Source organism: Cotesia typhae, unplaced genomic scaffold (genome assembly GCF_013202065.1).
Source record: "Cotesia typhae breed Kobodo isofemale line unplaced genomic scaffold, CoteBio_Ctyphae scaffold_91, whole genome shotgun sequence".
NCBI lineage: Eukaryota > Metazoa > Arthropoda > Insecta > Hymenoptera > Braconidae > Cotesia > Cotesia typhae.
In genome coordinates, this window is record NW_027423781.1 from 494,470 (window position 1) to 509,832 (window position 15,363).

General features: G+C 33.2%; 1 protein-coding gene across 1 annotated transcript; it reads left to right on the top strand.

Moving 5' to 3' along the window:
* The first annotated feature begins 175 nt into the window (after positions 1-175).
* Positions 176-15,219, top strand: Tusp (WD40 superfamily protein Tusp). Its single transcript, XM_074258253.1, has 12 exons — positions 176-662; positions 4,193-4,360; positions 9,497-9,679; positions 9,763-10,045; positions 10,108-10,376; positions 10,433-10,521; positions 10,592-11,120; positions 11,199-11,376; positions 11,443-12,619; positions 12,683-13,019; positions 13,133-13,300; positions 13,373-15,219. Exons 1-12 carry the CDS (start codon positions 564-566, stop codon positions 13,487-13,489), a joined length of 3,597 nt encoding a protein of 1,198 aa, XP_074114354.1. The 5' UTR covers positions 176-563; the 3' UTR covers positions 13,490-15,219.
* Positions 15,220-15,363: the final 144 nt, after the last annotated feature.

Consider the following 15,363-nt stretch of genomic DNA (forward strand, 5'->3'; position numbering starts at 1 on the left):
TGCTAGATGTCATCCTAAGTCCTTCTGCAAACCCTCAAATCAATAACATTGCATGCCTCGTGGTAGCGCCGTCGAGCGGTGCTGGGGTGGCGCCCACCACGACCACCATCTCCATGTTTCTTCAACCCTCAGTTGCTCTCCGAGCCAGGGGCAGGGTGCGAGCTTCTTTCTTTTTTTATGTCCGATTCTCTACTCTCCACATTTGCAAAAAATAAAACTAACACTATTAAATATCAATAATATTAATTTATAATATTTTGAGTCAGTGTCAGAGATCGGGTGCCTCAATCAGCAAAATTTGTCTATCCATGTGGTGAACAATGAATTTTTCACCGTCAAATTGTCATTATTTACTGCCACTTTCTATTGGGGAGGTGTGATAATTTTTTTTTTTTCAATTATTTTCCTCACCAGAATTTAAATTATTTATAGAAGTTGGTGAATTGTTGGTGATTTAGGGGGTTAATTTAATTTAAAAGTTTAATTAAATGTTCTTCTCAATTCGGTGGTTAATGGATTCAAAAATCGGAATTGAGGATTTTATTTTTGAATTAAGGTGAACAATGCATTTGCATTTTGAGAAGAATAACAATGCCAAGTGCGACTGTAATATTTTGTCTCTCAGTTGGATGGGAAAAGTTCCGGATGAGGAAGTACCTGAGGTGAGTTTAAAAAAAAAAAAAATTAATTTTTAAGAATTATTAGATAAATTTTTTGAGCCAACAAAAGTTTTATTTATTTATAAACTTAAGTTGCTTTTATGAAATAATATATGATTCATGAGTATAGTTTTATTATGTTTTGCCGTGACATTTCTTGAACAGATTTAAGACCAGGAAGAAAGGGGAGGAGAGTTGGAAATAAAACGTTTCTGGGATTATAGGGTGTTGTGAGTTATTGTTTGGAGGAATTTTTTAGATGTGCTGATAAATAATTAGGGGAATGATGATCATTCAAATTTTGGGTAATTGATTGTTTTTATCAAATTTTATATCAACGATATTATTTAATCAAAATTATATTATTATCAATTTTTATATTGGGGTTGTTAGTAGGCTTCAGTCTGAAGAATATATTAAAATTTCAGACAAATTGGATCATTAGATTCTGAGATATAGACAAAAATTTATTACATTGATTTTGGAAGTCAATGCAGCAGGAAAAAAATTTTTAAATTTAATTTTTGACGACAATTGTGACTAAAAATAATTAGTAGCTATACTCAAAAAAATAATGCATTGACTTTCGGTGTCAATGCAGTATAAAAAAAATAAATCAAATATAAGGTGACTGTAGTAATAACAGTAATAAAATTTTTTATTAGAATTATTTAAAACTATTTAAAAGTATCATTGAAGAAAAAAAAATTTGTAAATTTAATATCGGGCAATATAACATAAAAGATCGGAAAGTGATGGCATAGAAAAAGTCGTATTAACATTAATATAAATTTTATGGTCTACTGAATCAGCAAGTACAACTTCTAAGACAATAAATATCGATTTTATGTAGTATACCGAATCTACTATAGCAATAAAGTTACGAGGGAAATTTAAAGCTTGTGAATAATGAAATTTTCCGTTATGGATATATAAATTTAAAAAAAAAAAAAAAAAAAATTTTGGAAGAAAAAAAATTAATTTCAAGAGCAATTTCTCGGGTACTAGTGTATAGTATAGTTATAATATCTAGTACCCTCTAGAAAAGATGAAGGATGAAGATCACGTCTGGTGTCTCAAGTGCAACTTTCAAGCTTTATAATACCATTCGCATTTGTCAGCTATTTTCAATACAAACTCCTCGCCTGGCTTTAGATATACAAACAAATATAATTTCATTTCAATTTTATGCCACATTTCATTCTTTTTTTTTTTTTTTTTTATAAATACAATTTTTTTTATCAAAATTATTCAGTAATTTATTTTTGATAAGAATTTAATTTAAAAAAAAAAATTAAACGGGAATCGAACGGTACTTTCGCAACCAAACAAATTGACTTGTTGTAAATCCATTTTACAACAAGAAAAAAATTTTTAAAAATGAATTTCTGGCCTCGAAATTGGCCAAACAAATGAAATTAATGTCCCTTTTAAATATAATATTATTTCCGGCGGTTGAATGCTTTCGATAAAGTTAATTATCATTTTCGTGTTTATTTGACTTTTGGGCTGGTATCTCCTTTAATTCCCTCGTGTTTCTCATCTATTTCTGTCTCTTTCTATCTATAAGGGTGGATATATAGGTAATAGTGAAGAGCAATGTCAATTTGAACTGTACTATAAATGTGGGTGCTGGACTTGCTCTGGAACAACCAGAGACAACCTATGCCTTGGCTAATTTACTGTCACTCGGGCGTTGCCAAGTACTGCTACGAGTAAGGGTGAATAAATATATAGGTATTTTTCCATTATACACATATATATCTAAGGGATCGAGTGCTTGGTAATTTTTAAATAACGTTTCTAAGAGCTATTTAATCCAAGGAATTTTATTATTTTTGCTTCTCAACTTTTAAATTCAAATTGTGGACAAAGAATAGGATGGAGATACGGAGAAATGATAAGAGACCTTTTTTGTAGGAAATTTAATTCTCTACCAAAAAGATCCTCATTATTATTTTTTTATTTCATGATTTTCTAAGAAAATCAATTTAAAGTCCTAAATGTTTATCATTTGGTATAATTATATAAAATCCTAGGAATTTAAATTTAATTTCTGGACAAAATATTGGAGATAAAAAATAATCTCAAGACTTTTTTTCTAGGAAATTAAATTTCCTACAAACTATCCTTTTGATTTTTTTTTTATATCTCCAATCCTTTGTCCAGAATTCAAAATCAAAGGTCATAAAAGAGGTCTTACACTAAAAAATAAAAAAAGGCTTTTAATTTTGTTAGTCTTTCTGTTTTTTGGCTTTCAGCCGAGCCCCAATAGATGTCTTATTTCTAATAACTCCATTTTTACAGTACTGACGTATTGATTAAGCCATAATAACAATAAAAACAAGGAAGAGCTTTGCCTTACACTGGTATGAATAACCTAATAGAACTATTGATTAAACTTTGAAAAAGTAACCGACTTTATTGAAAGATTTATTCATCCTGAGAATTAACATAGACTAATTTTATTCAGTTTCGATCCTGGTCCCAGTTAGCAGTGTCGAGGGTCAACTAGGGAAGTAATGACAAACAACCGATGAATTATTTTAATTAAATAAGATTGTTGAGATCAATCTCAAGAATAATTGTTGGAAAAATTATTAAAGATTTTTCGAGTCAGAAAATTCATTGTAAATTTATGAAGAATAAATGGAAGCGATGCACCTGAGGCATAACCTGCAACCCCTAATTTTAGTGGCGCTTGACTAGCCTCGAGCATTGTGTTTTTACCAACCGACAACCCTGCTACATAAACACGCTTACTCTTTTGCTTTGCTGTAAACTCTTTTGTGTCCGAAGTAGTCACTAACATTTATTCTTTCCGTTAAAGATTTGATTTTTGTTCTAAATTTTGTAGTTTTTTAAATTTTAACCCAGCACGAAAAAATTATAAAAAAAGTCTTGAGTTGAAATTTATAAAAAATTTAATACTTTTTACAAACTTCCAAGGCTAAGCAATAGTTTCTTTGAGTATAAAAGTTGGGTAAACAAAATCTTGGCAATAATAAAGGAATTTCTTTATCTAGAAGCACTTATAAGAGTGTGAAAGCAGGTTTAAGTGTGTCTGAATTACCGCGATCCCACTTATTGCCTTTTCATGTTCAGAATTCACAATCAAATACAATATTACCCTCGACTCGTACTCTTTAGGCTTAAAAAACTCTATTCAATAATAAGACACACTCATTCAATCTTTTAAATCCAACTTTATTGATTTTTTTATTGAAAAAATGTTTAAAAAATTTTTTATAAAAATTAATGCCTGAAAAATAATTTTATTTTCTATAAAAAAAATACTCTCAATTAATTTAAATGATAAAAAAAGAAAAAAATCCTTACGTATTCATCAGAATTATTAAATTAGGTCGAGAGTAGTTGAAGCATTAGCTCGTCAGAATTTAATTAATAGAAAAAGATCTCGAGATTGAAATTTATATGAGTGGAGAGTAGGAAATTTTTTATCTTTTATAAATACAGTGGTTTAGGTAAATTATATCCATAAATATTATATATACGTAATTACTACGTTACAGGATGAAGGGTGGAAACTTAACCGTGCAAATTACTACCAGGAAGGGTGGCTAGCTACTGGAAATGCTCGCGGTTTAGTCGGAGTTACCTTCACGACGTCACACTGTCGGACGAGAACTACGGAAAATCCACTGAGAGCCAATTATAACTTACGTGGACATCAAAGTGAGGTAAGAAATATTATATCACACGGTATATTTATATATAAAGACCCCGGCACACTAGGGAATACCTTTATAAGTTTTTAAATAATTACTTCCGTAATCATCGTCTTGGAAATTTTCTTATTATCACGCTTTTCAAAATTTACTTAGTGTTTATCCAAATTACTCTCGACATAGCTCGAAAATTCTACTTTGTACTGACTTTGTATTTAACTTGGCGCTGAAATTAAAAGTTTCACTAAATACTGTAGAGCAAAAAAAGCAATTTTTTTCATTTTCTTAGAGTTTTTCGATCTTAAATAAAACTTACACTGCTGAGTCAACAGTTTATGGACCTAGTATTGTTCTTGGGAGTTAATATTTTCCTAAGAAAAATATTTTGATCGGATTAAAGCTTTGGTTTGGAAAAAAAAAAACCAAGCTTTAGGCCCAAAAATACGGTTTTTTTTTTTCTTTTCAAAACTAACAAAGAAAAGTTTTATCCTATGGAAAATTTAGGAATTAAAAAAATTTTTCTGTATTCTAGAGCCGATTTTTCAACTTTTTTTACTATATCTTTCACCGTTTCGAAGAAAAAATTCGTTTAAAATCGACCTTGGAGAGTCACATCCAAAAATTGGACACAAAATCCATTAGTGACAAAATACTTCGCTGTAAAACAAAACGACGAGTATTTTCCACGAAAAAAAAAAACTGTGAAATAATCTGAGTAATTACAAGGAAAGACATGATTACACGTCGCGTCTTTATTTTTTATATAGTGCAGCATTATTCTCCGACAATTTTTGTTTTTCCTATTTATATATATATATATATATATATATATATATATATATATATATATATATATATATATATATATTTTTTTTTTTTCCATTCTCATCCCATTTTCTAGGAACATTTGCATCTGGCACTTCCCTCTTCAGCTACACTGATAGCTCGCTAATTGGCATGTTTCCGAACTCCCAGAAGGTAAAAAAAAAGAATCGATTTTTTATACACATACATCATACATATTTCTCTCTATCGGATCACAAAATAATGCAGATTTATGCATCTACAAGCTTTTATATTCCATTCGATCTCCATCATTTAATAAGCTCATTATTTTTAATATTATTATGCCTCTAATGATCCCTCAAAATAAAATAAATAATAAAAATTATCTACAGAAAGCAACATGACGCAAAACACCGGGAAAAAGGTCGGAAAAATTCATATCAGCGAGACCACTCGCAACCTAATTTCACACTATTTGCTAAATTCTCACACGGCTCACTAGCTTTAATATTACTTTATGGAAACTTGAACCTATGTCGTTTTAAAGCTTTGAAAAATACTCTTCCACATTTCATATCCTAGAAAAACATAAAACATGGTCCTTAAACATCCTTTGAGCTTATGAATAATAAATTCTAAGACTTCTAAAGCAAAATAAATTAATTTTTGGACACCGCGAATTTTTTTGGGTCACGAAAAACCTTAACAATGCAGATGTAGTCGAGCAAATTGGACAGTGTTGAGAGTCCCTGGGTCTAAACAGCATTGCGTATACCAGATCGATAGCAAAATGTATGAGCTTAACGCTAACACCTAAATATACGGTATTCAAATGTTTGCCAAATAAATTTTTATGCTCACGTCTCTTGTAGTTAATTTTTAATATTGATCACTATAGTTTGAGTGGTTGATTGAAATACAGATAAAAATAAAATAAAATAATAAAGTGCTTTTTATATGGCTGTGCTACGGTTTGTTTGTTTGTTTGTCTCTGAACTTATAGACCTCTGTGAGGTCGTTTATAGAGAAAACTATCGAGGGAAGAATATACCGTTGCCAAAAATATATGGACTTTAGGGGTAGAGTAAAGTGATGACGCGACGATAAGGAAAATGTCGAGCAATAAAGTGATATTGGAGATGAGTAAGAGGTATTAAGAACAATACAGAGAGGAGTTTTATTGCATTTATTAATCCTGATAACCTCAATCTCAGCTAAATTAAAAAAAAGTGATTTTTTTACTTTAATTACATGATTATTGTGAAATAGAATAATTATAGTGATGATATCTCACGTTGCAAATTTTTTTTTCTAAACTATTATCCTTACGAACAAAATTATCCATCTAAAGTTACTAAATGTTTAAAATAAACTCTGTATTTGCTCGTTAATTACCCTTTAAATCCTTACCAACATTAATTATTTCCGTAGTTAAAGTTAAATCAGTGACAATAGAGCCATTAGTTCGTGAAAATTAAAATAATAGATAATTATTTCCTTTGAATAAGTTCCTTTGTCCACAAAACTGTTAATTTATAATTACCAGGTTTCAATAAAACAACTACAGTAGATAGATGTTTTTTAGTTATTGTGAAAGAAATATTTCTTCAGTAAATTAATAACCAGAAGCCGTTCAACTTACTGCAACCCAATTAAATTCTACAGATATATATATATATATTGACTCCGTTAATTGTTCTTGATAACAATAAAAAATCTAAACAAAACTTAAAAAGAATATGTCTCTCATTGTGTTTCACACCGGGGTGTGTTTTAAAATCTTGAAAGCGGCTTAAGAGAGTCGAGATAAAATACGTGCAATACATTCTAAGTTAGACCCTCGTCATTCTCACTATTTTTCTCTGTTTTTCCATGCATAGACATGATTCTCATATATTCTTGCCGTGTTCTGTTACATTCAGAGTATCGTACGTGTCTATACATGTCATATAACTGAGATAACACTAGTAGTCTGTACAATTAACAGTTGGTGCAGTAGCTATTGCTGAAGAGAACAAAGAACAATTCATGTTATTCAGGAACAGGCGCTAAATTTGTAAGGGTGTAAGTTGCTTTAGTTTCATAAACTTTATTGTGAAAAAATTTTTCATATCTCTGTTGAAGATCGAGAACTTGATTCCAGCACTTAAAATTATCAGCAGGATCGCTCTTGAAACGTTTTTCCACTTCCCACATACACTGGAACAATTACTTAGTCACGGATCTCCCTTACATTGATCTGTTAGTTATCTGATCATGATGGATGATATATTTTCTTCAAGATAATATTGTTACAAAGACAAAATATTGTCCAGAAAACTTTAAGAATAATTCAAATGCTTCTAGAGATCCTTTCGTGATACCAAACTTTTGTTTGCCCAAAAAAAAAAAATCAACAATTGGACGCATTGCGCTTTGAAGCATAAAATAAGGATTTATTGCTAAATACACTACTCAATAACGTCTATTAAAATGGGCTCTTTTAGTTATTGTTATGATTCACGAGTGTATTTGTGATACTTGGATAGATATGTGGATGTGTATGTAGATCTTTAATAGGTAGGTCCTTCACTAGCGAACAATAGTCTTGAGAATGCTATATGTCCGTAGTTATAGACACAGGCTATAGAATCAATGCAGCAGCAGCAGCCTTGGCGTAAGACGGGTGCATAAAAAAAAATAAGGTATCCATAAGAAAGAAAAATAATTTCTACAGATGAAAGATTAAAAAAGAAAAACATGGTGACCTGAAATGACCGTGAGGAATCAATATCGAAATTCTGCGGTCGGATGGTCATTGATAAAATGCTTCGGGGATGATGCAGCTATGGATAAACGGGGTATTGATTCAACGTCAAGAGCCTTTTAAGAATGGAAGTAATAGACAGGGCTTAGGTTATAGTCTGCTTTTATTCTTGATAGTTTATACTGGGTTAGAAGAAATAAAACAGAGTTTGTTGTAAGTAGCCATTTTTAAGTCCTTCAAGATTTTCGGAAGTATTATTTGTGATGGAAGAGGTCAACTATAATTGCCTGAATTTCATTGTTATGTGCTTGGTTATTGTGCCAACCCATTATCAACATATCATTTTGATAATGTGTTTTCGATGATATTGATATCGGCGGGCTATTATTGGTAATTTTGTTAGGGTTATATTCCATTTTTAATCACGTTAAACTTCTGCTCTTTTACAGGTAATTCATTTTTGTGCTTAATTGACACTAGCATGCTTTCTATCAAGCAGTTTTTAAAATAACAATGGAAAGTCGCCAGTTTTTAAGTGTCAAGCTATTGATTGCACTCTGGATCGATTTTCACCGTCAATTAAAATTTTTCCGCCAAAAAGTCTACAAATTAGCTCTAGAATGTCAAAAATTTTTTTTGCTTCCTAAATTTTCCATAGCAAAAGAGTTTTCTTTGTTAGGTAAGAAAAAAACCGCGATTTTGGGCCTAAAACTCCATTTTTCTTCCAATCAACAGCTAGAATCCAATCCCAATATTTTTTTTAGTGAACTATAAGTTATTCCGAGATTCAAATTCGTTAGAATTAACAAACCATTAGTTAATCGTCTTCCTAAGTGAACTCCACGTGTCCATTTATACATATTTAACTATAACCTTAATAAAACAATAGTATAACACTTTAACGTGAATAGCTAAGCGATTAAATTGTATTATGCAGCAACATGGAATAGTAGAAGTGTACTTAACAATAATACATAGCTTGTGTAAGCTCATATCTATAGCCAGTTATTTAAAAAAATGTTATTAAATAATATCGAGGTCATTGGATCGAAATAGCGAGACATTTTTATCGTGTTAGCTTGTCATAAAACTTCTATATATATATATATATATATATATATATATATATATATATATATATATATATATATATATATATATATATATGTGTTGATATTTTTTATTAATGTAAGTCAATCAAACTTATATCTATTTATATTTTAAGTAAATATTATTCCGACAGTGTCATTATCGATTAATTTTATACTCCGAGTGTTTTAAACTTTCAGTTCTTAAGTACCTTCTAATTTTTTAAGAACAGCGCCATCCATTAATCATCATCAACATTAATATATCAATCTTTCAATTTAACTTAGCAAAATATATTTTTTTAAAAAATCCATCAAGAAGAAAAATTTCAGTTTTGTTTATGAATCCAGCCCCGTATTAACTAATTTTAATCGCCTCCATTAATCTTGATTGTTTGGCAATTGTAGTCTCGTTAGCTAGATCGACTGTCATGATTCGTTATGAAGTCATTAATGTAAATGAATAGATAGTCATTGTTTTTAATTCATATCAAATTGATAACGCCAACCCATCCGCTATTTTTCCAGGTGATTCTTGTAAAATGGAACGAGCCGTATCAAAAACTGGCATCTTGCGACAGCTCGGGCGTTATATTCGTATGGATAAAGTATGAGGGTAGATGGAGCATCGAATTAATTAACGATCGAAGCACCCCTGTCACGCACTTTTCGTGGTCCCATGACGGGAGAATGGCGTTAATATGCTATCGGGTAAGTTTTAGGGTGAAAAATCCCATCAATAACGGCATCATCAATTACCGGGTTCAATTTCTATAACTATACCGTTGTTCCAGGATGGATTTGTATTGGTAGGAAGTGTGGGAGGTCAAAGATACTGGTCTTCGATGCTAAACGACCAGGCTACGATTACCTGCGGAATTTGGACCCCAGATGATCAACAGGTTTACTTTGGAACGACATCTGGTCAATTAATAGTGATGGATGTTCATGGTGCGATGGTGTCGGAGGTCCAGTTATCAGCAGGGATTACCTCAATGGCCTGGAGTGCCCAGAAGTTCAGGATGGAGGAAGGCGACCTAGAAGACGATGATATTTGTGGAGTTCAAACTCAGCCAGGTTTGCATCAACTCATTAGTTTAGATGATGGTTCAGCTTTTACTAATTCCTTACGCTTTCAGATGAACGAACCTACGTTCTAGCAGTGTGTCTGACTGATGGAAATATCGTGGTGCTTCGTTCTTATGACGATTTGTCACCAATCACGATAAAAACCGGCCTCAAAGCGCCGTTGTTTGCCGAATGGAGCAATTCTAGAGAGTTGTTAGCCATAGCGGGAACCAAGGAATCGGAGACTTCTATAGCTAACCCGCCTGAGTACAACAATCTCCTAAAATTCTATTCATTTACCGGAACGCTGATTTACACGACGACTATTCCGTACACTCAGGTAAGAGATCATAATTTGAATATCAAACACCAGTTGACCTAATTAACGAATTCCAGGGACAAGTGTCAGCACTAACGTGGGGTCACAATGATTGGCGACTATTTATCGCTACAGGAGCTAAAGTTCACGCAGCCTGGGTCTCAAGGTATGCATGCAATTTACACTATTTCGTGCTTTTCCTTTCACTGCTATTAATTCTGCTTTTGGCTCCCCAGGAATGTTGGATCGCTACAGCTGCTAGCAACTCTTGCCGTAAGAGCAGCGCTGACGCGAGAGTCTAATGTCCAACAGCTGCCATTGCCACGCAGGTTGAGAGCTCCTGTGGCAGCACTTTTTGCGAGTACAATTAGATCTTGTGTACCAGAACCACGTGAGCTCCGTAAGTTCGTGTCTCGGCCGCCACCTGGTGGAGGAAGGCTTCACTGCACAATGCTAAGACATGCCGGTGAACCGGCGCCATGCTACACTCTGTACCTCGAGTACCTTGGCGGACTGGTTCCATTGTTAAAAGGACGTCGGACCAGCAAGATTCGCCCGGAATTCGTTATATTTGACCCCCAGAGCCAGGACACCCTCCAGATTCCTGACTACTCGTTCCCGTCGTTCAGCGACAGTTCCGATACCGAACGAGATACCGCTGAACTGTGTGGTTCCCCGAGGAACAGGAGGAAGAATAGAAGAAAAAAGGATGATAAATCCAATGACGAGTCCGATGTTTTGACGTATATTGACACTTTGCCGGAGGTATAATGATTTTAGTTTTGTTACTGCAAATATAACCTTGTATTGATTTCCTGTCCCTCGTGATTTGTTTCTTCTTAGGATGGACGACTAGTAGAAGTGACGTCTAACATTTGGGGCACCAAGTTCAAAATACACGGTCTAACGGATTCAGTGCCTGCAAATTTAGGTCAAGTTACTTACAGGACATCCCTGCTGCATTTACAGCCAAGACAGATGACCCTTGTGATTACTGAGCTCCGTGACGATTTACCAGCAGGTATTGTCGCTGTTTGATCATTGACTGACCTTTAGTTGATTTTTTTTTTTTTTTTACGTTTTCCAGGCCCGGACCCGTCCTTCAACCCGAACCTCTTCTCCGAAGACGAGGAAGAAACCTTCTCTGAGCCTCAAGGTGCAAGCCGGCCAGTAGACATTCCAGCGCCACCAGCGCCACCAATCGCTCCAATGACATCTCGCGGTACAAGGTTAAACTCCGCTCCTCGCCCAAAGTCCCAGTTGTCCAGCCAATCCCAGTTCATCTCCAATCCAGAAGTCCCGCCTGAAAACTTTCCCTTCGACGAGGACTTTCCCTACGTCGCGAACCACTTCCATCACCAAAACATGCTAGATTTTTGCGAAAACTTGCGTGCTACTTCAAGCAACTACAGATCATCCCGTCATCAACCTCGTTGTTGCGATGTTCCAGCGCTGCAGTCACCTAAAAACGCTGTGGCACCCACCCAGACTCTAATTGCAACATCTAACTCCAGCAGCGACTACTCCGGCAATATTCAGAGGGTAAAGACATCGCTTATTTCTGAACAGTCCAATATTCGCAAAGAGTTGGAGATCAATAAGATTAATCAATTGGATGAAAAGAATGTGGCTGCTTCCTTGCCTACTTCAAGATGTCAGACGAATGGTGGGTCCACGTCCCCAATTTATGTAAACTTTTCTGCGATCAACGGAAGCTTTGTTCACACCAAGCCGAGCTCTCATCAGAAGGGAAAGAACCTAAGAACACCAGCTGGCGCCCAAAATGGCAAGACTTCTGACAGGGAAGAGCTTCGCTTCATTGACGAAGAAGCGGTTGCTAAGGAACCTGAATTGAGAAGCGTCCATAGGACACCTACGGTGGTTAGTATTGGACCCATCAACCCGGTCCTGGACCCAATGGTCAGGAGTTGCAGTGTCGGTTACTTGGATCTGGTTGATGCGCAGATGGTTCCTTGCGAAGTGGCCCTCAAGATTCTAAGGAAGGAAGCGCCGAATAAGAGATTAGTGCTAGTGTCCAGGAAGACCAAGAGGAGGAAGAAGAAGGCTCAGGAGGGACAAGCAAGGCCCAAATTAAGAACTTGCGGGAAGTCCAGGAGCTTGGACTCTAGTGATATGTTCCCTAGCACGGAACAGATTCTTCCGGTTAAATTGCTGGAGCATGTTGAAGAGGTCGAGAAGAGAGAGGAGTTGGGGACTAGCAAGGAGGAGGATAAGAGAGAGGAAAAAGCCCTGAAAGAGACGGGGTAAGTAGAACTGTTGGGAGAATTGTGGTTTGATCTTTAGCTAATGATCTCATTGATGATTAGGGATACCAAGTCCAGTGATTCCTTGTCGTCTTCGCTGGATGGTCTAGCAGCGAGGCTCAGAGACTTTGATGACACAAATTCACTACCGCCCCCTTCACCCAGGCCGAATATTCGGCTACCACGAAGCTCTCCGAGCAGTCCAGCGCCGACGAAAAAAGGAAAACGGCCTGCTTCTGCTTCGCCTATCAGGAGGAGGTTGTTGTCCAGTCCGCTGTTGAACAGACGGACCAGGAAAAACCGCGGGGAGAGCTCTGATGATGAAGGACCGCAGGATGACAGTTCTAGCAGGAGTTACAGGAATTTAGAAACTTTCCAAAAGGCACAACTTCGACAAAAGGTAACTAATAGAGTCATCTTGGGTTTTTTTTTTAATGCTAAGAGAGATTTTTAATTAATAAAGGTATTTTTGATATCCATATAAATAACAGCTGTCTCAAATTAAAATTCCAGCTGAAACACCGAGGCAACGGAGTTCTGGCCAACAAACCAGAAGAACTCGTGATGCACAACAAAGCTCCCATGTGGAACGAATCAAGCCAAGTTTATCAATTAGATTTCGGCGGTCGGGTCACCCAAGAAAGCGCCAAGAATTTCCAAATCGAGTATCGAGGAAAGCAGGTAAGTTCTCGATTAATTTTTTCCTTTTGGTTTATTTTATCAATAAATATTTATCGGTTTTTTCTGTTCCAGGTCATGCAATTCGGACGAATCGACGGAAACGCTTACACTCTGGATTTCCAGTATCCATTCAGTGCTCTCCAAGCATTCGCAGTCGCCCTTGCAAATGTCACCCAACGGCTTAAGTAACCATTAATATCTTTTTGAATTATCATTTATTATCTTACTTTTCCAATTACGTTCAATTGTTAGTTGTAAATTAATTACCGTGTGATTAAATTTTTCTGAGGCATTTTTTCATGATTAGATCGCTTAATTTCTTAGAAAAGAACTTTAAGTTCCATAATTTTACTTGAAAATTTTAAAAATAAAAATATTAAACATAAAAATTAATAAAAACTCACATTTGAAGCATGGTGACATTGAAGCGTCGTACCGTGCGGAATGTCTAGGGTTCAAGCCCGAGCCGGGACACTGAAAAATAAAATTGAAAAAATTTTTTTTTATTATAAAAAAAAAAAATTATTTAAATGCCTTAGAAATAATTTTAAAATGTTTTGATTTAAAATTTTATGATATATTAAATTAACCGTCCAAAAATATTAATATTTATTTAAAATGTTTTATAATTTATTCCAAACGTTGATAATTGTTTTTGTACATTAGATTAGTAATTAATTAATTAATTATAATAATAATAAAAAAAAAAAAAAAAACGAATCTAACTGTGCTTTTAACGTATTACGCGTAAAATAAATGAAGAAAATAGTCGTCCGAAATGAAGAATATACGAATACTGGGAAGAAATAAATGAATTGACAAAAAAATCTTGACAATATAAATATATGTTAAATAAATGTTTTAAAGAGTAAGAGTCTACTGAATAAACGGCAATTTGAAAGTTTAATAATTATTAATTATTAATTATTGCGAGAAGTTTGTTTTTCTTTTTATATAATTGAAAAAGTAGGTAGATAATTTAATAAATATTTACATTTAGTAATTTTTATGGTTTTATTGTAAATAATGCTACTCGCCTAAATAGAAATTATTGAACTGACACAGTGATTATTAATTAATGCTAGGGTTAATAAATCTTAATTGTTTGGCTGTTTATATATGGTTTTTTTTTTTTTTTTTTTTTTTCAATCAGTATTATAGATTTAATTATTGACAATTAGTGTAATTGTTAATTAAGAATTCAGCAATTGAAAATTCGCTGATTTTAAAGGTATTGAATATTTTAGAAAAATGTTAATTTTTATTTTTCATTTAGTCGATAAAAATTAAATTTTTTTAATTATTTTGAACCGTAAAAAAATTAGTAATAAAATTCATAAAAAAAAAAAAAAATAACAAAAGGCCTAGCTCAAGATATTAACGCTAAATGTAATATTGTCGACGATTACAGTTTTGTTTTACGTTAATTAATGAGTTATAGATTTAAAAAAATGAAAGATATATAAATAATAGCTGTAATGATGAATAAACTTGTGAGCTTACATGGAAGTATCCATTTTGTGCTAAAATGTTCACTAGTGTACTGAAAATTGATAATTTTAACCAAATTATTATTATTATTATTATTATTATTATTATTATTATTGTTGTTTTAATCAACCGAATAATTGTCTTTGGCGCTAGACAATAAAAATTGTCCTATGTACTTTAATTTTGCCGTCAGTGCTACACAATACATAGTATGTTATATATTCTGATTATTATTATTATTATTTTAATTTTTATTAGATCATTACTATGATTATTATTATACATTTATAATATACGAAATATATCAATGTAACGATAAAAGCATGTATTGGTGATGTATATGTGCAATGAAATTTTGTTACTCTAAAATAACAAATTATTGATAAAGGATTATATAAAATAAATATTTGTAAATAAATCAACGATAATTATAAAAAAAATTCTGGTTTTCAATTTTTCTACCCTATAATAAAAGTGAAAAATAAAAATTACCTTGATAATATTCCTTAGTTTTCACCATTTTGATTATCATTTTTCAAATTCACTCAAAAAAAAAAAAAAAAAAAAAAACC

Coding starts and splice junctions, on each gene's coding strand:
- Tusp (XM_074258253.1), top strand. CDS start 564: ATGCATTTGCATTTTGAGAAGAATAACAATGCCAAGTGCGACTGTAAT. Junction 10,046..10,107: donor TGGAGTTCAAACTCAGCCAG/GTTTGCATCAAC, acceptor TTACGCTTTCAG/ATGAACGAACCTACGTTCTA. Junction 11,121..11,198: donor ATATTGACACTTTGCCGGAG/GTATAATGATTT, acceptor GTTTCTTCTTAG/GATGGACGACTAGTAGAAGT.